Source organism: Sphaerodactylus townsendi, linkage group LG02 (assembly GCF_021028975.2).
Source record: "Sphaerodactylus townsendi isolate TG3544 linkage group LG02, MPM_Stown_v2.3, whole genome shotgun sequence".
NCBI classification, from domain to species: Eukaryota; Metazoa; Chordata; class Lepidosauria; order Squamata; family Sphaerodactylidae; genus Sphaerodactylus; species Sphaerodactylus townsendi.
In genome coordinates, this window is record NC_059426.1 from 68,650,907 (window position 1) to 68,676,261 (window position 25,355).

The following is a 25,355-nucleotide window of genomic DNA, read 5'->3' on the forward strand; positions in this document are numbered from 1 at the left end:
CTTTTTCCAAGCCTGTCAAACTTCAGATGAGTAGCAAGTCTCTCATGCCTGCCAGAGTATATCAGGGGAGCTGCAATCAGATAGACAGGAAGCCTGCATTTTTTGCTTTTTAGTAGGGTTAGTAGGACGGAGGAGGATAGAGAATTCTTGATTTTTGTTTTCCAGAAAGTCTGACATTGTTATCAAAGGACCTATAGTTGCAGCAGGTGAGGAGGCCAGTTGGGAACGTGTTCCTTCCAATTCAGTCAATAATTATAACAGGTATAAGATCTCTGTGTTAGCATGAGGGAACAAGGAGCAATAAAATCCCAGCAGACAGCTTACTGGGAACCTGTCTTTCAAACACTTGATCTGTGAAGCAGGTTTCATCCTGTTCTGGCAGAGTTTTTTGACAAACATTAGCCCAGTGTTTGCGGGGAATTTTAAAACTGGTGAAAGCTGCTTGGCTGGCTCAGGAACTTGAAGTCCTGTTTATTCAGAAAACAGGTAAAGCACCAATTAGTGTTCCCACTTGTCATCCTCACTGTGACAGAGGAAAAACCTGGTGTTCATTTTTTGTAGCCTGAAAGAAGCTTATTCTATCTGGGTGGGGAGAAGGCTAAAGATTCTATTCATGATGTGAGGCAGAGAATATGGCATTGTGATGAAACCTATGTGTGAAGTTGTAAATTTGCATTTGAACTTGAAGGTGTTAAGCCTGCATAATTGGAAGAACAATAGACTGATTATTTCCTTACACACTTTAACACCCTCAAGCTGTGTTTTAGAGTGTAGTCAGTGAAGTCATACCCATCTAAGTCTGCTGAAGTCAGTGGGCTTAGAAGGGTGTGGCTGTTTCAGCATAGTTATAAAACCAATTGAAAACATTCACCTGAATATACCCAGTGAGAGGTTAAAGAGTGGTAAAAGTATGACTTTTTTCCTCCTATTTCTCACGAGCCATTTATTTATTAATAGGATTTGTGAATGAAGCAGAAAATATAATCTGTTAGCGAACATAGACTGTGGTAGGTATGTTCACAATAATTGAGAGGAAAATAATGCAGCATTTTGTTTGAGAAATGTAAATTAATAGTTCCTTTAAACTCAAACCCCAACATTAGGACTATCCTTTAACTGGGATATTCTGCTTTTGTGTTCCGTCTGTGATGATTTTAGATTGTCAGATGAATGTCTGAGATATTTTAAGTTTTCACATAAAAATATATCTGTAATTGGCTGTGGCTACCTGTCAAGTATACACTTTGAGGCTATTGATTTTGCGTCTGTCTAAAGTGTACAATAACCCTTAGATGCTGAAAGACAAAAACTGGGTACTTCTGGTTACATTTTGGGTTGGGTCATCATTGCACAAGCTGCCAGAAATGTCTGCATTTGAAGTTCTTGCCTCATTCTGTTTCATCAGAGTTGTTTTTACATCTCAGTGAGGATGGTAAAACAAAGGATTCCAGTCTCCATCTTGAGGCATAACCCACTGAAGCAAATAGTATTTCTTAAGCAACCTAGAATCATTTGGCCCTCTTACAAATCTCAGTCTTTGATCCTTATTTGATCTGGAAGCTTCTTAGTGCTAGAGATGAGAGATGCAAAGAATTTGACTTGCTAGGAGAACAAGTTTTAGAGTTTCCTATGAAATACTTTCCCTTGGTATCTGCTCCCAATAATTTCAACGTCTGATCATTTGCAGTGAAAGCTTTAGTGCCGATAAATCTGTGGAAGATGTTCTATGTCTGTGTATTGTAAGGTGTGGCAGATGCCATTCTTGGCAGAGTGACCTCCAGGTACATTGCATGATGTTTCAGTCACTATTGCTCACTCTTCCTGTGAATCAGTACTGATCTCAAGATGTCTGAGCTGTGTTCACATTTCTTACATAGATGTTATGGGAAGTCTTTTTCCTTCTTATTATTTGCTCAGCCTAACCTTCTTTTCAGTGTAGTCGTGAGAATAACATAGAGAAAGGAAGGAAGTGAGGCAAAGAAGAAGTAACCCCCCCTCCCAATTTTTGTATTGTCCTACCCTTCTATTTCCTATAAATTAAGAAAAAGTAGTGCTACAGTCTTGTCAGTTTAAGGCAAAAGACAGAGTTGGTTTGCCATTCCCTGCCTCTGTGTAATGACCTTGGTATTCCTTGGAGGTCTCCCATCCAAATATTAGCCAGGGTTGACCCCACCTAGTTTCAGAAATCTGACCAGATCAAGCTAACCTGAGCTATCCAGATCAGGGCAATCTTATTGCTGACTCTTATTACTTTGAATTTGTCATTCCTAAAATTTTGGTGATGTTGGTGGTAGGACTGAGAACCTATTGCTACTAAATACAACTTTGGAAAGGGGAGAAATTTCCTGCCTGCTCTGGAAATTCCTTCTTCTCTTCATCCATGTGAAGATTAGAGAAGGGGAAGTTCCACACTTTTGGACTCTCTTTGAAGTTTGACTTGGCTCACTGATGGCTGGAATACTAGTTGGTATTATTTAATAGGATTTTGAGTTGTGTATTTCAAGTGAGAGGTGTCAAAATGCCTCTTTTCCTGACTTTCATAGGGAGCCTTAGATTGTGTGTGTGAAGAAGATACTTTAACAGTGGTATCCTAAGTGTGAGTTGTGTGTGTGCAAAGTGCTGTCAAGTTGCAGACGTTTTATGGTAACTCAGTGGGATTTTCAAGGCAAGAAACTATGGCCTTCTTCTGCATAGTGACCCTGGTATTCTGTGGTGGTCTCCAGTCCAAATACTAACTAGGGTCAATCCTGCTTAGCTTCTGAGATCTGATGAGATAAGGCTAACCTGGCTAGGTTAGGGCTTTATGTGGAGTTACATCATTCTAAACTCCTTCAATAGAGTTAGAAGGGTATAACTGTCCTGGGGAGGGGGTACTGTAATAATTTCAATATCTGTTTGGGTGACTGTCAGGCGGTGAGTCTTGACATATGGTTGATGGTGGTGAGAATGTACTTCTCACTGTGCCCAGTATTAATATAAGAATGTGTTGTGTATGTATCACATCTGTTTCCTGCTGCTGCATTATTTTCTGCCTTTGCATTGTTTGGGATGGTCATAATAAAAGGGGATTACATGGATTTTGTGTTTAGATTTTGTTTTGAAGTAGCACAGCTACTTGCTTCCTTTGTCTTACATATCTCTAACAATATTAATGCTGTATCAGATTTTTTGAGTTTGTTCTCAGCCTTTGGTGTCAGCCTGATGTGTAATCAGGGATCACGAAAGCTTTGCCATGAAGCCACAAAAAGAATTGCTTCTTGATCATTCCTAACCCAAAACTAGGTGAAGGGTTGGGCTCTCTCATACGGATAGGGATCACTCTCCAATTAGGGGCTCTGGCCATACTATTATCTTTCCATACACTGGGTGGAAGTTGTTCTCTATGATCACTTGTGAACTTCCTGAGGCAAAGGAACTTGATGAAAAGTTACAGGTAGTTTTAAGGCCATATAGGGCTTTAAGTGACAATACAGTAAAAAAAGAAAGAAGGCATATCTAATTTGTTAGAACTTGTAAATGAAATTTGAATGCATGTTTAATGACTGATTGATTGCAGGATTATTTTGTGCTTTTCTCAGTAGGCTTCTGCATATTACCGAGTAAAATGGGCAAATATTAATGTATGTATGGGATTTATTCAAAGTGACATTATTTGTCCATCAAGCTCAGTACAGCCTACCTGCAGAGGTAGTGGCTGTCCTGAGGCAGAGAAGGGCTTCTATAATACCTGCTAATTGAGATCCTTTTAACTGGATATTTCAGCGACTGAAGCTGGCCCTTCTATGCAAAGAGATTCTGTGCCCCCTTCTCTATTACTTCAGCAAGAGAGAGGCATATTTTCTCATAGCTCAATTACAAGTTTTTATAAGAATATCTGTACATCAGTGGCGTAGTGCCAACCAGGCGGGGGGTGCGATGCCCCGGGTGGAGCCGTGGCGGGGACGTTCTGGGGCGGGGGCGATCAGTGCTGCAGCAGGGGCGCAGAGTGTGCGCCCGCCCTGAGTGCAGTTTCCCCTTGCTCCACCTCTGTTGTAGATTGAGGGTTCTGGCTCAAATGTGAGAGGGAAGGCACTTGTGGTACTCTTGAACTGTCTTTTATAAATTTACAAAAAATATAGAACAGCAAGATATCTACCAAATTGAAAGAAATAAATAGTGCAAAATGTTCTTTTTCGATGAAATGCTGTATTTTATAACCTGGTTTTGGACCAGTTCTTTATTCATGATGTTCTAGACATTAGAACAGCATCCTTACAAATGAAGTAGTAGAGTACTGTTGTATAATAGAAGAGGAGGAGGAGGAGGAGTTTGGATTTATATCCCGCCTTTCTCTCCTGGAAGGAGACTCAAGGCAGCTTGCAAACTCTTTTTCCTTCCTCTCCCTACAACAGACACCTTGTGAGGTAGGTGGGTCTGAGAGAGTTCCAAAGAACTGTGACCAGTGGCGTACTGGGCCTAAATGGCGCCCACATTAATATTTGCCCATTTTACTTGGGCCTAAATGGCGCCCATTACGGGAGCCAGCAGGGTGGGCGGGGCTCTGAGGCAGATTGGATGGCCACCGCCTGCCTGGGCCACCCGCCATCAATACCCCCTGCCCTCCCTGCAGGCTGGCTCCTGCCCTCCCCAGGGTGGGCGGCTCGGGTGGGCAGGTGCCCACTGCTGACCCCCACCCCCCTGCAAGCAGGCTGGAGGGGGCAGGACTGGGTGGCAGGCGCTGCGGCAGACATCGTGGTGGTAGGCCGGCTCCTGCCCTCCCTGGCCTCTCAGGGGGGTGGGAGCTGACCTGTGACCATGGTGAACACCTCAGCCAGTGCATGGCGCCCTGGCACGGGGGGGGGGTGCCAGGCACCAGCTGGGTCACTGCACCGCGGGAAAGGTCAGGTGCGGGGACCCAACCAGTGCTCCCCCCACGTGACAAAACAGTGTGCAACCGGGGACATGGGATACCTGGAATCCCATCAAAGAAAGGGTGACCTGGGCCCCTGTGAAGAGGTTGCTCCGGTTACAGGATCAAGCAAACTCACAATAACCTGACAAGGAGCTTTGATCTCCTGACAGGAAGCCAAAAGGCTTTGAAATTACCCAAAAGGAAACTAGTAGCTAAACAGTGGCCAGAACAAAAAACTGGCTTACAGCATGGCCAGGAAATGAAGTTTACCTGAGAATCCAGGAGAGAAAAGAAAGGACATTCTAATCCAAGCTGGGCAGGAGTTAGCATCTCCTGAGCCCAGGTCTGAAACAAAGCCTGCCAGGAATTGTGCTGTTAGCTGAGAAATAACTGTATCAGAACGTTTTCTTGTTTTCTGGGGTTTTTTTCCAATAAAATCTTTGAGAACTCGTGGTTTTTGAGTATCTGGAAAAAAGAACCCAGGATTTATAGGACAGGCGTGGTCCCCACAGGGTCTTTTGACAGCCCCTTACTGTGACTAGACCCAGGTCTCAGTGACTGTGACTAGACCCAGCAGATATCATGTATAGGTGTGGAGAAACAATCCAGTTCATCAGATAAGAGTGTGCTGCTCATGTGGATGTGTGGGGAATCAAACCCGGTTCTCCAGATTAGGGTCCACCACTCTTAACCACTACACCATACTGGCTCTCAGAATGTTGATTTCTGAAGATGTACAGATACCCATAAATAACACTTATGTCAGTATTTCATTAATTATTTGATTTCTCTACAAACATGCATGCAGCCTTTTAGAATCTTAAGTTATATGTGTTAGAAGTTATATGTGTTAGAACCTAGTTCTAGAAGTTATATGTGTAAGAACCTAGATATTTAGAAAAAATGAGAAATAGTGAGATATTGTAAGGCCTTCTAAGTTCTGAAGACATGGAGATTATTTTGGAAATTGTCCCTTTGATTATACATGCATTTCAACTATAGCTCTTCATGTAACAGTCCAGGGAATTGCAAGAAAAGTTATGCCCTATTTGTAAATTAAAAGATTTAATTGGTGGAACTAAGATGTAGGTGGGCTATCCCTTTTGAATTTCTCTCAAATTATAACTGAAATATTGTTCTCCAAACAAGCAACCTTTGTGGTTAGCCACACTGATTCATTAGAAAGATCATAGAATCATAGAGTTGAAAGGGACCTCAAGGGCCATCAAGTCCAACCCCCTTCAGTGCAGGAACACACAATCAAATCCGTCTGAAAACAGTAAATTCCTTCAGTGAGAGCAATCTTATGATGTTTTGCTAAAATATTCATTGTATATGATACACATCTTAATATGGCAAGGGGCAGGTTGTGTGCTAGCAAAGCTGAGAGCAATACTGTAAAAAGTTTAAACTCTCAAGAGTCTAAACTCCTAGCAGAATCACTCAAGGTCACAGCTGAGACACCATACTAAGATGTATCCCCTTCAGAAATCAGCGGCCACATCTGTGGAAGAGAACATGAAATGTGAGAAGTATGAATCCCGGTAAACCTGGAATTGTTAAATAGAAAATGGCATACTGACTGTTGTGGGTTTTCTGGACTGTGAGACTGTGGTTTGGTGGTGTTTAGCTCTCAACGTCTTGCCCATCATCTATGACTGGCAAAAGAAATACCCAACTACACAAAACACTCTACACTGTGCCACAGAGAGAGACAAATCTTTCTGTGGCATGGCTCTGAAGATGCCAGTTATAGAAAAGGGTGAAACATTGGGAGCTAAAACTTCCATACCACAGCCAAACAGTCTGGAAAAATCACAACAGCCAGCTGATTTCTACCGTGAACGCCTTTCATAATACAGAGAAATGGATGTTTAAATGTTGCAGTCCTTGGAGTAAATGAACTAAAATAGACTGGATTCGGACATTTTCAGTCACAAAAATTATGAAGTGTTTTACGTGGAGTATGAAAAAAAATAAGAAAAGGAGTTGCTTTAATAGTGATGTCAGATGTAGTACAAGCAATCAAGAGCTATAATGCAATAATCAAATAACATGAATCATACTTAATAAAAAACCTGTCAACATAACCATAATTCAAATTCGTGCCCTAATTATGTATGCTGGAGAGGAAGAAATTGAAAGTGTTTATGCAAGTGTCCAGGAAGAAATGCATCACGCACCTGAACAAGATAATAGTTGGTAATTATAATGCAAAAGTAAGAAACAAACTAGAATCAAATTTTGCTGGAAGATTTGGGCTAGGAGCATGAAATGAAGCAGGAATGCTACTCATGAGATTCTGGGAAGTAAACAAATTGTTCACTGTGAACTCATTTCAGGTGACTGTACAGACAACTGTGTATGTGGAGATCATCTTTTTTGCTCTGGCTGCCAGGAAAATCAGGGCAAAGAAAGCAACAGATTAAGTTGAACTTTATACTTGAATTATAAATATTCAATATTAATGATGGTTATAATTCTTGAATTGACCCTCATTTCTGTGATTTACAAATAGAGCTTTACTGATAATTTTTATGATGAGTTTTTTGGATTGCTAATATATTTGATTGTTAATATATTTTAGATTGTAAAGGCCTGTGGCTATATACAGTAAATTTCTTATCATATCAACGTGTACCTCACTGGATGGCCAATACAGAAATTAAATAGTTTACATAACCAGAAGCAGAAAAAGAAGCTCTAATCCTTCTGCAAAAATGAAAACGGGAGCTGATTGCAGTATCAACCATGAAGTCTTACTATTAAAATTGAAATAAAGTTGAAACCCCCCCTGAAGCATTCATAATGCCAAAATACAATCTGAACAACATTTCTAGAGTTTATAGACCATTTAAAGAACAGATTTACATTAATAAGTTTGTGTGAACGTGAAAGAAGAACTATGGGTTGAAACCAGTGAAAGTCATTAATTCACCATATGTCACCAAAAGTTGGAAGTAACTTGATGGCACTTAACACACACAGACAACACACATAAGAAGCAACATGGCGAAAACTGAGAAAATTGAACCAAGTAATAGCATTGGAAGAACACTTGGAAGAAAAGGTTAATATTTTGCAGATAAGTTAAAGGCTCTTAGAAGATTCAAATAATACAAAGTTGTCTAGAATCACTGGTGATTTTGGGAACCTATTTCTAGCTGTATAACTAAAACCAAACTGTTTTTCTTTGTTTCTTTCAGCAATATGATGAACAAGTGAAAATTTAGTAAATGCAATAAGGTTTAAATGTCCATATAAAAAGGAAACAATTTGGTGAGGCCACTTAAGGAAAATATTATATTGGGTTCTGAGATTCTCTTCTGCTAAATGGAGAAGGCTCCCAATGTGGTAGTGAGTCACAGGATCTAACCCACTGAAATTTGAAAAGGAATATTTAGAGGTCAACTCAAAAACAAAAGGAATATGCTTTTAATTTCCACAATAGGTTAATGATGCTCACACCTTTCTCTGAAGGGTTTAACTAATGATAAACGAAGCTATTCTAGCCTGTATTTATGCACCACTTCAAGAGCAGGAAGCACAGCTGGGAGAAAACCTGTTTGTTACCCATAATGGATTGCTTTACAGATGGAGAGATTATAGCAGTCCAGGATTTTAATTGTATGTTTGATCCTAGACTTGATATCTTATAATAGTAGAGTAAAGTTTCATTAGTTTTCCCCTAGAAAATAAACTGTTGGTTTAATTTGTTAACCAATATATGATGGCACTTTAGTACTTGATGAAAGTCTTTCACTTTCTTTTCTGCATGTACCTGTAGTCTTCATTTTTTTGCCATACAGTTAGAATTACCCACCTTCTCAGTACTAGTTGTTATTATTATTGCTGCTGCTGCTGCTACTGGTACTACTGTTATTAAATTTTGTTTAGTATCTGAGCGGCTAGTTCTTTAGCTGGTTGCTGGCCTTTCATTACAATTCGAGCCCCACCCAGAGACCTAGAACGTTGCAATGTATTAGAGTAGGATTCATGCGAATCCCAGCAGGGTTGCCTTCTGAATCTGACATATGTTGATTTTGTCAATTTGAAGATCTTTCAAGTGTTTTCAGAGTGGAACCCAGGGTACTGATTACCACTGGGACGACCTCAGCTTGTTTATGCCATAGTCACTGAATCTCAATTTTCAAATTGTGGTATTTAGTGTCCTCATGTTCTTTTTCACTGTCTGCTGACTTTGGTCTCTATTTTGGAACCCAGAAACATTACATCTCTCCTCCCCAAGCCCCACCCTCCTCAGGCCCCACCCCCAAATCTCCAGGTATTTCCCATCCCAGAGCTGCCCCCAGGTATTTCCCATCCATCAGAGCTGCTATGTTGATGATGGTCACTTTTGTCCTCAATCACTGTGATGTCTCATGTATTATGTGCCAACAGTTTTTCCATTTGGATTCAAAAGTCCCCCAAGATCTTGACCTTCTCATTTTCTGTTACTTTCGCTGGACAGTATTCCCATCAGTTTTTAGCAGCCCTAATGTTGTAATTCTTGCATAAATTCCAGTGGATCACCTTGGCCCCCAAGTTGTGCCTCTGTAATCAGTCTGGGCAACCTTTTTGCAGCAGCTGAGTATATGATTTATAGTTTCGTTGGCTTCCTTGCACAATCTACCCTTTGTATCATCTGAGGATTTTTCGATTCTGGTCTTGACCATGTTTGTTCTAATCAACTGCTCTTCAGCAGCTAAAATCAGTCATGCAGTTTTCTTTTTTCAAATATTCAGTTGTTAACCAAAGCCAGGTCTTTTCATTGTTATGGGGAAGGTCTTGCATGCTTTGATGACATTGAGAGCTATGCTGGATGTAATGTATTCTACCAGAAGGGTGTCCCAAGCCAGGTGGGTCTCAACCGAGAAAACCAGACTAAGAATGTCCACCAACCCATACAATACAAAAGAATCCTATACTGCATCAGTCATTGCATAGATCAGTGATGGCGAACCTTTTTGAGACCGAGTGCCGAAACTGCAACTCAAAACCCATTTATGTATCGCAAAGTGCCCATACGGCAATTTAACTTGAATACTGAGGTTTTAGTTTACAAAAAATAACTCATACATCACCATATTTTATCTGAAAAGAAAAACACAATGACAGAGCTTTCAATGATATAAACAACTTTTATTTTATACACAACTTCACATAAACAACTTTTATTTTACAAACAACTTTTTCTTGAAAGTGAACGTTTGCATTTGGCATGCTTTTGACCAATTAATGTGATTTTTGCTGTTGCATGCATTCTGATAATTTGTCTATGTTTGGCTCATACTTAGTAAGTTTGAGAGCAACACATGCAGCACTCAGCTCATCTGTAAGTCTGTTTCTTGTGTCAGATTTTATATAGTTCAAAGCTGAAAACAGCTGCTCACAAGCATAAGACGATCCAAACAAAGAAAGGAAAGCAATCCCAAGTTCCTTCATTGATTTAAAATTATTTGGCAGAGAATTCCACACTTTGAGGATTTCATTTTCAGAACTAGCTGTGTTCTCCTCTGTCATCCTTTCTATCTTCTCCAGTGTTTCACGCAAGTCATAGAATTTATTTTTCCAGAGTGTGCTTTCTTGAAATTCCAGCAGCTCCATTTCCAGATTTTCTAAATTTAACCAATTTCATAGGAAAGATCAAGTTCTTCAAATTTGGCTTTATCTGGATAAAGTAAGAAAAGACAGTGTTGCCTCCATCTTGCGTAACTGTAAAAATCCTTTACTAAAATTCACCTTTGCAGCTGCTACAATGCTAGAAAATTCCTTGTAGATTTCCTGATGGCTTGTAGGATTGTCTGCAAAAGTTGTAGAATTTTCCAAATGCATTTTTAGTTTTGGGAAATATTTCAGCTGCCCACTTTCAAGATCTCTTTCAAAAACCTGCAGTTTTCTCTCAAATGTTTTGATATCACAAAACATCCTTTCTGCTGTTTTCCCAACACCTTGTAGCTGTTTGTTCAGTACGTTGAAGTGTGCTGTAAAATCTGTGAAAAACATTAGGTTGGTAAGCCAGGCCATATCAGTGAGTTGTGGAAATTCCTGCCCCTTTTCATTCATAAACAGCCTAATTTCATCCAAGCAGGCTACAAATCTCTCCAGGACTCGTCCTCTGCTCAGCCACCGGACATTGTTGTACATAAGTAAACAATTATACTGTGCCTGAACCTCCTCAAGAAGTGTCTGAAACTGTCGAGAATTCAGAGCACGAGCCATGATGTAATTGACCATTTTGTGACATCTTTCAGGACATCCCGTCAAATGTTTTGCTGCTGTCCTGGCACAAAGAGCTTCCTGGTGTATAATGCAATGGAACTGGATGACTGGATGTTTTACTTCTTTAACAAAGAACTGTATGAAGCCAGATGTTGCCCCCACCATGGAAGGTGCCCCATCACTAGTGATTGAAACCACTTTCTCTGGTCTGATATTGTGTGACACAAAAGCCTCCATCCCCGCACTGTGGATATCTATCCCTTGTGTTCTTTTGGGCAAAGACACCAGTTTCACCAGCTCTTCTCTCATGATGTCACCAGCAGCATAACGCAGAATTACTGCTAGCCTGGCATGATCAGTCACATCTGTACTTTCATCCACGCAAATGGAGTAACAGGCTGCCTTTTGTAAGTCAGTGGTGAGCTGCTGACTAACATCAGTTGCCATGCGCTGGACTCGATCTTTCACAGTATTTCTGCTAATTGCCATCTCAGAAAAGCGTTTCAGAATTTTGTCCTTGTTTGGGAAATCATGAAAAAGAGAATTACTCCCAGACAACATGGCTGTTTTGATAATCTCCCCATCAGAGAGGGGCTTGCCGTGTTTTGCTAGGCACAGTGAAATTTGAAAGCTGGCAGCTGTCAGATGATTTGTTCTGGAAAGATAGTTGGAAAAACTAAGATGCTGGGAATGATAGCTCCTCAATTTCCCTTCAAGAAACTCTTTTCTTTCAGCTTCATCAAGTTTGGCAACATTTTCGTGGTTGGTGTCAAAGTGCCATTTGACACTTGATGTGCGACAGACAACACTTTCGTTACACAGGACACAGAACGCTTTCCCACCGCGTTCAATCACTCCAAATAACTCTGTCCAGGTCTCTTGGAATGATCTTCCACTGTCTGTTTTAGCTTTTTTGGCTGTAGCCATTTCTGGGTGACTTGGAGTCTGCAAAAATACATTTTTTAAAAATTAAGCATCCAGTACAAATCTATCCGACACAACATATCTAACACTAAAGAAATGGATATTCCCTGAATAGACCAGTGATTCTCAACTGGGGTTCCTTTTGAATTTGCTGACCACCAGAACGGCAACACATGGCTCCAAGAACTCTCTCAGCCTTACCTACCTCACAAGATGACTGTTGTGGGGGGAGGTGATTAAAGTGGAAGGTAGAATTAGGGCAAGTGTTAAGAAAGCCTGTCAATGGTTGTGTCTTATGATAGCAAAGAATATATTTAAGGAAGTATATAGAGAGGCATATAAATATAAAGGTTTTCAGCTCAGTCTGCGTGGAATAAAAAGCTCACATGTGAGCAAACCAAGCCCCTGGTAATAATGGCAGATTTCTCTTGCAAAAAGACCAACGAGTTGCCAGTGGCCACCTTTGGGTGCCACATTCTTGACAAAAATACTCCCAATAACTGTTCCTTGAAAGAGAAGGAATCATTCCACAACTTCATTTTGTGTTGTACAGAAACAATAATCAATTCTTTTTTTCCTTTCCCTCAGCTTTATATAGCTTTTAGCATCTTTACTTTGAGAATTTCATTACACTGTCCTCCATGCAACTATTTGGGCAACCAATTGTTGCTTGCTCATTCATCCCAATACTTTAAAAACATCCATTTATTTCCAAATATCAACAAGTCTCAGCATGATTTTCTCAAATCCAGTGTCAACAAACAATTTAAAGAACCACCTCTTTGCCATACAGGTTGTTAATTTAAAGCAAATGTTGAAAGCAGACCTATTTCATGCCTTATTTCTAATCTTCTCCCTTCACTCTTTTTGCTCTTTGTTTATGGGCATTTGGCTACACATGGTTTCCATATTAAAGCAGCAGTTTTTTAAAGCTGGAGAAAGTGAGTTGAGAGGGAATAAATGATTATAAAATCACTGGCAGGAATTAAAAGTATGAAAATACTCTGCTTTAAATTTTAAAAAAAGACCCTTAGTTTGACCAATACATATTTAATAAAGAATTCTTATTTAGGATTAACCCTGTAATTTCAGGGAATTTCATTTGCAATTCCCAGGTTGCATGCCTCATTAAACCAACTTTTCACTCCCAATTTAAGTTCAGGGGTGGTGGAAGAGAAGTTATTGATTTTATTATTCAGACATCTCAGGAAGCATAGAGAGTTGCTGGGGTGGGGGGAAGGGATTTTTTGCCCAGGGATCTTTGGATCCTGAATTTTTTATTTAATGAGATCTGGTTGCCTAGCTCCGAATCATCATTCTCCCAAGAAATATGAAAAAAGGAAGTTAACATGAGATCTTAAATTCCTTCTCTCTCTGCCCCCCCCCCCCAATCTCTCTTCACCGCTCCTCCTTACATAATGAAGAGGAGACTCTAATGGGGAAAAGATAAAAAACACCACCACCTTCTCTCTGGTCCACTGGAAATGCATTTTGTGCTTTACGAATGCCCTTGCCTCCATAAACACACACACAAGACAGGCTGGAAGGGCAAGGTGTGTCAACATGAGAGCTAGCGATTGCTGGACGGTGACTGGGGAGGGGAGGGGGGATCGTCCTCACGCTCTTTTCAAGGCATCCACCCCACCCGCATTTTATGTAAACAGCTACAAATTTTGAGATAATCCCCGTGCTTGCCCAACTGACTGTGGAAAACATGTCTTTGTGGGAGAGAAATCTCTTTCCTAAGAGAGCACACCAGCCAGCGCGCGCACGGTGCCTGCTGCTCAAAAACTTCCAAACACAAAATCCGGCACTGGCTGGAAACGTGGAGCAGAGGCTGTTCTCAGAGGCAAAGTGAGGGAGATGTCCTTACAAGGATGGTACATGGCGGGGCGGGCTGGACTGCCCAGAAGACTCCCCCCCCCGAAAAAGGGTCTCCTCTGAGGAGCTAACAGGGTTGCTGGCAGGAGGAAATAAAAGGGGCCAGGAGGGGAGTCGAAGCGCTGCTGTAAGACCAGGCAGGGAGTGAGTCCCTCTCTCGGCAACAAACGTCTCCTCCCGCCCGCCGCTAATGAAAGCGCGCCTCTTTCTCTCCATGAAGCCATGTTCCCTCCTCCAGCCGGGAGCGTGTCTCTCCGCGACCCTTCCCAACAGGCTCCTCCAGCTTTCTCGTTTGTTACCCAGCCGCCTCGTCCACCCGAGCCTTCCAAATCCGCCCGCCCATCCACCCCCCCTCCAAGATCGTGCCCTCCAAGTTCATGAAAGGATGGTACACGGCAGGCGGGCTGGACTGCCCAGAAACCCCCCCCCCCCGAAAAAGGGTCTCCTCTGAGGAGCTCCCGGGGAGCTTTCTCTCCAGTCTCCACGAAGCCATGTGTCCTCCCTCAGCCGGGAGCACGTCTCTCTGCGCCCCCTCCCAACAGGCTCCTTCATGGTTCTCGCTTTGTACTGCTTGACCCTGCCGCGCCTTTCAAATCCGCCCACCCTCCAAGTTTGTGACCGCCGCCGCTGGACCTACCGAGGCTTGCACGGTCTCCAGGAGGCACAGCAGCCCGGCAGCAGCAGACAACCCGGCAAGATGGACCAGTCACCAGCACTGAAACAGCTGAGCACGAGGGAGAGCCGAGAGAGCACTGAAACAGCTGAGCACGAGGGAGAGCCGAGAGAGCACTGAAACAGCTGAGCACGAGGGAGAGCCGAGAGAGCACAGGGCGGGAAAGAGGGAAACGCCCCAGAAGGCAGTGCGGGAGGAAGACCGTCCCAGAAGGCAGTGGGGTTTTTGCGCCCTGCCTCGGAGGCCCTTTCTGACGCCTCTGACGACCCGGAGCCAGTGCGAGGGGGGGAGAGGGGGAGGGGGAGAGTCAGAGCCTCGCGTGCCCAGCAAGAGGCTGCCGCGTGCCACCTCGGGCACGCGTGCCAAAGGTTCGCCATCACGGGCATAGATTAACAAGGACCATGTTGCAGGGACCATAAGGTCCCTGGCATGTGTCAACATGAAAAAGACAGAATTATAGTGTGCAAGAAAATCGTTAGTGTTATTATTTGATGTTATTTATAGTCTACTTTTCTCTGAGACTCAGAGCAGATTCCTTGAGTAAATCAAACATAGTCAAATGGGGCGGGGGGGACGGGACAACCAATAAACAAGCAGGTTTGAATTGTAGAAATCTGAAAATGGACCTAAATGTGGCTTAATTTTTGACGTGACATGTTAAACAATGCAGAAGTGATGTAGTAGGATCATACTTTCTGCAACAGACAATGCATGCTTTATACAGCAGTATATTCCTCAGTCCCCTGTACTGTAATCAAAGCATTTTTCTGAAACATATCAGTACACTCCTATTTCCTGGGTAAAAATAAAGCTTTCCTGAATAATTCAGTTTTCCATAGTTTGCGGAAAGCCTGGAGGATGGGAGCCTTCCTCACCTCATCAGGAAGGCCATTCCCTAAGGTGAGGATCAGAACAGATAATGTATGTATGAGCAGTTGCAGATTTGGCCATTTGTAGTTTGGTACTTGTAGGAGGCCTTTCTCCATTGACCTGGTGGACCATAGGGTAGAGGTAGTCCTAAAGGTATGAAGGAACAAAGCTATTAAGTCAATTGTGATAGTCAGTACCTTGTATTGGGCCTAGTACCTGATGGAGTGACTAAAGAATGGAAGTAATATGCCAGTCATCAGAAAGTATTTACTCCATTTTCTTTTCAGGCCCTTCTCTTATACAGTATTTAAGCTGATAGAATCACCTTTCACCCTGTTGACAACTTAATGTTTCTCTATCCTGTTTGTGTCTTCAGGTCTGTTTGTTCACCACTTCATATCAATTCTCCTTGTGCTACATTGGGCAAATATTCCTGTCATTTAATTTGGGAAGATCTGTGTGCTGTGTACAGTTTGGGTTACTTGCAGACCAAAATCTGAAGGATCCAAACAGTTTGAAGCATGATCTGCAAAAAAGTAAACTACTGGGTTGGCTGGTAATGGTTACTCCTGTATAGTTCTAGAATGGAGGGAGAAGTGCAAAATCATAGGGAAAGAGGAAGGAAAATGTCCATCACTGACAATTGAAGGAGGAACAAAACTGGGATAGGGGCTGAGGGAGGACACAAAGCGACAAATGTAAATGAGGAAGTCATCTGAAAAAAGAAAAAGAAATGACAAAACTGTTACTGAAAGAAACTTTCTATAACTAAAACTGCTTAGAAAATGACACTGTTGTCATGAACCATTAATACTTTAGGGATTGCATCATTTATTTATATTTGTTTATTCATTGTTAAGGTTAATTAGTTATGCTCTCTGTTCAAATTTTATTAAACAGATTCACAGTGCAGTCATGGGCATAATTTCACCCTTCTAATTTCATTAAATTTTGATGGGCTTAAAATGTTGCAATTCAGTTTAGGATGCCTCTGCAAGATGGCTTGCCAGTGTCTCTTTCCTGAACTGTAAGAGAGAATCATAGGCATTATATTGGATAGAATTCAGGAATCTGTAGAAGAGAGAGATGGGTTTATGGACATTATGGATGCATAACACATAGATTAATCAGCAAGGTCATAGGCCCAGTAGTACGCCGGGAAGCATAAGCCATTGACCTTAACTTATTTGTTCACTGTGTGTCTCAGCAAAAAAAGGTGGAATACAAAAAAAGTACATAAATAACCTTTCTTTGGGGGCCTCTGATTCCATAAGGAGAAAATATGGAGAAAAATGCTGTGATATTTTAGGAATGTATAACAATCTATGTTGCATGAATTGCCCGAGGGACAGAAACAAATATTCTAATAGTCCAGTGGGAAGAAACTGAGGAGGAAAGTGACCCCAAAATGAAAAGGCAATAATAGGAATATCTTCAGAAGATGGTACACCAGAACTCATAACCTGACAAAGTTGGGGATTCAGAATGCTTTAAGAACAGTTGTGCAATTGAGAATTGTGGAAAGATTATATGCTGATGCTTTGTGAAAAGTTTAAATTTCTCTTTTTGTGAAATTAAGAAATTGTATGTTAAAGAGAGGCTTGTTGGTTGGCCCAAATTGGACATCTCATGAGGCTGTCTTATCAAACGTATGATTAACTATATAAATGTGTGGCAGTCAGGGTGTGGTATTCAAAATACTGTGCAGATGAAAAAGGATTAGCCTAGCAAGCCAAATGGAAAATACTCTAGGGGATGAATTGATGGGGAAGATGGGGAAGCTAAATGAGAGGTTACGAAAGCACGAGATCCAAAACATGATGTTATCTCTAAAGTTGGAATTGGTAGCATTTGGAGAATGTTGGCATAGTCAGAGATTATTGGTGTTGCTGATAGTTGATTATTATAGGAATCCTACTGAAGAAAAAATGGCCATGTAGGATTTAGAGTAAGTAAATGCGGAACAGACCAACAAAGCTTCATGCAAGGAGCGAGTGAGGATTGGTGCCGTCAATAGAAATGCATCTCACTGTGACATACCTCTGAAGATTCCAGCAATAGATGCAGGCGAAATGTTAGGAGCAAAGACTACTAGACAATGGCCACATAGCCCAGAAAGCCTACAACAACAACCTGGATTCATACTTCAGCATCATACGACACATTGGGGTGGTTGTCCCACAGCTGGGGCTTTGGGGTCATACCACATCAGTGATTCCTACAGGCTTTTTCTGTCTTACTGTTATTGTACTCAGTTTACTTGTGCAACCCATGTTTTGACTGAAATAGCTGCAGCAACTTTGTAGTATGTCTGTCTGTATCCTTGATTTTCCTCATCTGCCTGTAGAGGTGTTGTGAGTCCAGTTTTGGCTGGTACAGAGCAGCAGTAACTAGACCAGATGGACAATCAGGCAGCTCAAGGCAACAGAGACAGCAGTCTAACAGTTTTAGGTTACTAAAAGTTAACCATCTAAAAGGAAGGAATGAGGTTTGTTCCTCTTTGCATATGGCATTAAATACGCTGAGAAGAATGTTATGTTAGTATATTTTGTATGACAAGAAAATGTTTATTTATATGGCAAGTAAAGTGTGTAGTAAAAATGGATTAGCAATCCAGTTTTTATAATTTTTGTTTACACAGAAACCTTTGTAGTTGATTAAAAAAAAAGATTGAGGAAAAAATCAGTAATTTTTTATTCTCCATGGCCTCAACATTCTAACTATTTTGCTGCTTCAGAGAATCCAGGAATGTATTTGCACTATGTGGAAGGTTACCCAGAAGAGTGGTCCAGGGATTCTCAAGCCTGTGAGGTTGGTTTTTTACCGCTGAAATCAGATGTATACCCTCCCAAAAGGATCTGGAAGTCAGCATAAAGAGCTGCAGAGTTAAGAGAAAAAAAGGATCACCTCCATAACCAGCTTAGCATGACCGAGACAGAGCTAGCTCCATCTGAAGTCATGCATCAGCAAGCAGTAATCAGTTTTCAGTGGGAGCAGTGAGTAAACCAAGTATAGTTGAAGGCATGACAATATGGCTGTGTAAATTCCACGTGGCAGGGATGTGGGGGCGTGGGGGTGTGTGAGGAGAGAAAGTAGTAGACCCAAGGACCAGAAAGCAGCACTGTTACTGTGCAGCCAGAAGTACAAGACTGAAAAGGTGTCGAGTGAAAAAACAAGACAGTAATGTCACACTTACTCTAGTGCAGCATCTCCAATTCAGGGCATATACTGATGAAAATGTCTTTCAGAGAGTGTGAAACTTCATCCTTGGGTCACACCCATTAATGACAGAGCCAGAAGGCTATGCAGCACTCACTAATCCATAGAGGAGTTACAGGACTGCAGGTAGGTGGAGACAGGAGTTAAAATACTTACAAAAGGAGTGTGAGAGAGCCCTGCAGGAACAGGGTAGAATTCCAGGTCAGGGTATCTTGAATGGAACAAAGGTGCGTAACCCTCAGCCAGAGTCACCAAGGAATCCACAGAGAGGCTCTGGTATTCAGCAAAGACGTTCCATGTCTGAGATTAGGAATGTTATGCGGGAGGGCACATCAGAGGAGAATACACGGACACACATTTGTTAAGTGTGTGTGTGTGGAGGGGTTTGAAATTATTAGTCCTGCTAAGACACAGAATGAAGGGCAACTCGAGATGGTCATGGAATTATAAAAAAGGGCAAAGAAAAAAATGGCAGTTGGAGAAAGACAAGAAACAAAAAAGACCTGAAAGACAAGGAAGGGAAAGAGGTGAAAGTGTTGAAATGAAGTTGACACGGAGTGACAAGGCAGATTGAAAGGAACTTTTGGTGACAGAGACTTGCGGAAACACTTCCTGTTACGATGATTTGTGTAGTTTGGGATTAAATTAATTTACTTTTTTTGTTTGTTAATTGGTAGCATTCTCTGCTTAAATCTGTAGAACAAAGAAGTACTGTTGAACATTGTTAGACTAAGATGTTTCACTAACCTCTCCCTTCTCAGATGTAATTTAGGATTATGAGCATAATATTTCCACTCAAAGGAGAGGGGGTCCAAGTGTGACCCGTAGCCTGAAAAATAACATCCTGAACCTTTCATATCCAAACCTAGAGCTTGTGAATCTTCCCATTCTCTGAACACTATAAACCTCTGTGCTCCTTTTTGCTAGTGCCAATACAGCTGGGACTGGCAGCTGTGTTGTATAATCTAGTGCAGGGAAGTGTTAACTGTTTGCTTGGTTCCTGCTGAGGGTGCCATATGCAGAACTTTTTGTGTGAACATGACCATGCTAGTTCAGTGTCTTTTTAAACTGACAGCATATTTGCCTCATACTATTTTTCTTGACACTGGCATTCTGGGCTTTGGTACCATGCTGGTAGTTTTGTTCATAACCTTGTTTATAGGTTTGTTTTGGTACCATGTTGGTAGTTTTGTTTATAACCTTCAATTTCCCACATGTGCCATCCTGACTTGGGTGACCTCTGAGAAGCTGAATTAAACCTGACTCTAAACCAGTAGCACAGTTGAAAGGATTGGGTTTTTGGAGAACTGGTGCTGAACCAAAACGTAAAATGTCTTGCTTGCCTTGAGTCTGAACTGAACTCTTAAAAACCAAAACTGGAAACTAATTCAAAATAAATGGCTGAATAATAGTGCCACACCTAAGCAGAATTATGCCCTTCTGTCCATTGAAGTGAGTGGGCTTTAGAAGGATGTGACTCTTAAAAGGAGAAGTTCAGGATGCTTGAATATAAGAGAGCTCCTTCCTCATCCATCTGTAGTTCTCAGGTAGTATCTAGAGAAGGATGGATGTAGGATCAAGAGAGAAGACTCTTTGATCCAGGTGCTAACCTCTTTTCATGGATAAGACAAAGGCAAAGAAAAAGCCAATCTCATGAAAATGAAGCTTCTAGAGATGTAATAATTCAAACAATGAATAGACTGTGATCAATTTTTAAAAGCCTAGTTAGTTCAGATGGCCACCTTAAGCAGTTCCTCATTGTGTTTAGGATTCCAGGACATGAAAGACACTTATTCAGACAGAAACCCACATATTCATTGTATACTACCTGTATTCTTTTATCAACAAGCCACAGTTCAAAAGTGAAAATAAGCACAGAAGAATTGCCACGTTGGATAAGACTGTAGAAGAATTGTTGTAGTGAATAAAGCTGTGAGATCTGACACAATTCTGCAGGACCTGTAAGACAGAGCTGTTCCACCAGGAATATGGTTGAGGCTGCTACAGTTTTTCAGGGGTTCTCAACCTGGGGGGTCAGGACCCCTTTGGGGGTTGAATGACCCTTTCACAGGGGTCGCCTAAGACTCTCTGCATCAGTGTTCTCCATCTGTAAAATGGATAAATGTTAGGGTTGGGGGTCACCACAACATGAGGAACTGTATTAATGGGTCGCGGCATTAGGAAGGTTGAGAACCACTGCCATAGAACAACCTCCCTCTCCCCCCACTTCTCATTGTCTCTGCTTTTATGTTGATTGGATGCTAATTATGGATTTCTAAGATTAGTTAGTCACTATTGAGATCTTAAAAATATCTTTACTGTATAAATTGTACTGTTTTTTATATGATGGAAGCTGCCCTGTGCCCATGAAGGGAAGGGTGGTTTATTATTATTTAATTTTGTTTAATATCGCAGCTGCCAGGTCTTTAGCGGGTTGTTGGCCTTTCATTACAATTTGAGCCCTACCCAGAGGCCTAGGAAGTTGTAATGCATTGGTGTGGTATTTGTATGGATTCCATCAAAGTTGCCTTTTTATTGTTGCTCCTGTTGTTGCTGTTATTAAAAATAGTCTATAAATGTCAGCTTCCCATCAACTAAAGGTCAAATGTTCCTAAAAGTTTACAAGCAAGGCATGGATTATAGCCATCCCCAGTATGGGGTAATAATACACTGCCTCTGAATATGGAACTTTCAAAGGTGCCATAGTATTGAGTGATTGATCCTTCTTGTCCAATCTTTTTTTTAAAAAGTTAGGGCTTCATAAGTTAATTGTGCGCTATATGAAAAAGTATTTTTTGTCAGTGCTGAAGCTACGGCCAATTGATTCAGGGAGTATCTCAAGTTCTAGTAGAATGAGAGCAGGAGAATTTCACTCTTACCCATTCTTTATCATTTCTTCTAAACTAGGAGATTGCTTTAGACTTGGCTTGTAGAATGATATTCCAAGCCTTTGATCACTTTAGGCTGTGCTCACGTACTCAGTACTAAGTCCCATTTCATAAAGTAGGATGTGCTTCTGAATAAACATTCTTAAAGCCCCAGCCCAGCTGCAGAGACTGCCTACATCTTCTGTGCTCCAGATGTTTATAATGACATTTATATTTCTGTTCACTGCCTTAAGATGCCAAAAAAATGCCACAAATGAGCTAAAACTGTGTTTTCCGTTCCCACTATATCAGTCAATATGCTTTACTTCTTGTTCTATATTTATCACGTATTCTTTTTATAGAGGCAAGTCTGCACTTTTAAGTTTTTCTTTAATCATTCTGAATGCATGTGTCTGAACCAGATGGTTACTAAACCACTTTTGAAAAGTTTGTATCTGAAGTGGAACCAAACTGAAGAGTTAGCTGAAATAGAGCTGGAATACAGCTGAAGGCAAATATTTGATAATTCAACATTCTGGGGACGTTGCTGAGTTCCGCAAGGTGCATATTTTGCTTTGTTTTGTTTGTTTGGTGGATGGAGCTCATGCTTTCTTGGTTAGCTAGTGAAAAAAGGAAAGGGAAAGAACTCTGAATAACCTTAGATGTCATTGCCTTTGATTAATAGGCAGTTGAAATGAGGTCCAGCTGTGAATTGCTCTTTGTAACAGTGTCAGTTCCTGTTTGGCCTTAATGGAATTTTTCAAATCTGTATGGCAAATTGGGACATAATTGAGACTGGGATGCTAGGTAATTGGTCCCCCCCCAATACATCTCAGTCTCTTGCATTACTTTTATTTATTATGCTTTCATCTTACCATCCTTTTATCATGAAACTTATGGTTTCCAGAAATCCTCTCATTCAGGAACATTTTTACCAAGTTTGCTATATCATTTATCTTCCAGCCCTACCCTCCTTATGGAAGGTAGGGTTGGAGGATAAATGATAAGCAAACTTGGTAAAAATGTTCCTGAATGAGAGGATTTCTTAGGGAATTTCTTCCTCCTTAGGGAAGGGAATACATATACATACTCTGATGAGCTGCTATTATTCCAAATATTCAAATACTAAGCTGTAGTCTTCAGAACAGCAACCTGGGGCTCAGCCTTAGCACTAGTGAAGCCCTGCTTTTCCAGCAGGGTACAGCTTTCTCCCAGAACCCCTTTTCCTCAAAAGTAATATTCATCACAGAACTTCATGCATTTGAACATCAGTGTGGCTCATTATGCTACTGTGTATTTTGGCTTTGTCTCCCAGCAGCTTCTTGGTAAAATCGCTTTTAAGCAAACAGACTTCGGTAGGAAAGTTCATTCCAAGTAGGATCATGCATGCTCGGCCAGAAGAGCTTTCTTTCTTTGTGGCCACCATTCATCTTCCCCATTTTGAGTTTCTTCCAAGACCTTTTGCCCAGTGTGAATTGCTCCCTGATTGATGTTTTTCAGAGCAGCATTCCACACTTTTGTATCCAGCCTTATGATTTCATACTACAGTTCTAGAATTTCACGTCTTCCATGTGAGTGTGAAAGAGGGAAGCCCTTCAGATTCTCTTTGGAGGAAAGCTCTTTACATTTTCCCCCTCCTTGTTGACTGGTTGGTTTTTAAAAAATCTGCCCAGGATTTCTATGTAGATGGCCTTTAGGGCAATTAGTGCAGGATCCTTCCAGTGCAAGATGCATTGAATTTAATGATGATTTGTCACCAAATAGCATTGTGATTCATACCTATGCAAGGCTGCTTCATCACAGACAAAGGGTGTGTTGCGTTTCATCAGAGTGTCAAGAGGAGGTTACAGATTAAACCATGAAATATTGTGCTGAGAATTGATCGGTATCATCAGGGAAGGAAGGTCGGGAACATCTCTTTGCCAGATGAATGAGTTTCTCTTTGTCCCCTATTAAAGATATAGCCCTGACCTCTCAGCCCTTGGCCAATAGATCCAGGACCAGGCCAGAATTTGAAGTATAAATAAAGTTAACGTTTCCGCTTCAGTCGTGTCCGACCCTGGGGTATTACTGCGAGCAGTGATTTTATAGGCAAGCCTCTTTTGTGGAGTAGTTTGCCATTGCTTTCCTCGGCTATTCTTTACCCCCTAGCTATGAGCTACCAGTAGGTATTCATTTACTGACCAGGAATGGATGGATGGCTGAGTTGACCATGAGCCAGCTGCCAGGATATCTGACCCACAGGGGGCTCGAACTCCTGATTGTGTGAGTGGCAGTGCAAGCACCTAACCACTACGCGACGTGGCTCTTCGAAGTATATTTACTTATGCATAAATATTTATTTTGCAATGTTAGCAAATGGTACTTCTGTAATCAGCTTTTAGAACTTGATGAAGTGTTGATTGTAGACTTCTCTTTCCCAAGTACTGCTCAGATGAAAAAAAGACCTTGTGTATAGGGGCTGACCATTTTGAAAACTGTATGCAGTCCAGGATGGATGTATTTGTTTCATCCATAGTAAATCATAGTAAAACTCTGGTTCTTAAATTGAAATTGATCAGCAACCTGTTGACAGCAACCTGGATACCCAGATTTAGGGTCTTATAATGAATATGCATGGCCCTGCTTTCTTTCAAGCCCATCTTCAGTTGCCGCAGAACAACCCCAGGTTTAATTTCAGAGTTGATCTATATAACTGATAGTCTTTGTAAAACCACAGTCCATGTTCCTTTGGCCACTTTAGAGAAGGAGAAACCACAAGATATAAGAAGGTACTGTTTTGTGGCCTGTCAGCATGCCAGAACACATCCACTTATGAAAGTGTCCCTGGACACAACAAAGTTAGGAAAAAAAATGATTCCTTCTTTCCCTCCGTTCCTTCTGCTGTGTTATGTGCAGGAGGTATGTCTCTGCTGAAGTCCTTAGTGTGGGAGAAAAAGGAGCTAGACTTTTCTGGGTGTGGTGCTAATATGTGAGAGTGTGGGGAAATGACGTCAGTCTCCATATCTTCATCAGCTATTCACTATTCTAAGCTGCTCCCAGCTTCCTTTGGCAGATGTACCATTTGCAGCACTTGGTGAAGGCAGCCAGGAAGACAAATGCATGAGAGATGACGGTCTGGGAGAAGAAGAGCAGCCTGGAATGGCTTCTATCCCAAATTGCTAGGTTGATAGGTAAGGGCAAAATTGGGTCAGTCTTGAAGAAATGCAGAAAAGTGAGTTTTTTGCTTCCACTCTACAAGTGCTTTGTGATACCTTTTAAGGAAATAGGTAGAGTTTGCTGAGAGCAATCGGGACGCTGGAGAAAGATGAAAGGCATGGGAGCTGGTTGCGGAAGGTGCCTCTGAAGGACAGACCTGTCGCTGCTTGCTTGGCTGCCGAACATTGGCACAGCAATGACATGTTCACTTGTGTTATTGTGAAGATGTGCTTGAACTGTGTGTGCTTCAAAGAATGCTGGGTTTTGTGCAAGATATAGAAAGAAGAACACTAACAGGGAAACAATGTAGGGCAAAAATGTTTTGTTGGGTCTTGGTTAATTATTGGCCTATCTAAAGAGATGTGGTTGCACAAAAGATGCTGAATTTTATGGCTGCTTCACACATATTTTCCTGTACCTTTATGTGTAAGAGCTGTACAAGTGTCTACCTGACAAAATATATTTTGGGAATCCAGTGGAAAATGGTGGCTCCCAGTTACCATAAGTGTAAAAAAAAATCTCATAATCCTTATTGCACAGGAGTTCCCCCCTTCTCTTACAAGAGTGTACACTTTAGGGATGTCCATTTGGATATCTTTGGTTTGAATCT

General features: G+C 41.4%; 2 protein-coding genes across 9 annotated transcripts in view; one reads left to right on the forward strand and one right to left on the reverse strand.

Annotated features, from left to right (window-relative positions):
• The window catches only part of PLEKHG3 (pleckstrin homology and RhoGEF domain containing G3), a 73,711-nt gene that overhangs the window by 14,318 nt on the left and 34,038 nt on the right, over positions 1 to 25,355 (forward strand). The gene's annotated exons all lie outside the window — the stretch shown is intronic.
• Positions 10,559 to 12,040, reverse strand: LOC125426258 (general transcription factor II-I repeat domain-containing protein 2A-like). Its single transcript, XM_048484519.1, has one exon. It carries the CDS (start codon positions 12,038 to 12,040, stop codon positions 10,559 to 10,561), a length of 1,482 nt encoding a protein of 493 aa, XP_048340476.1.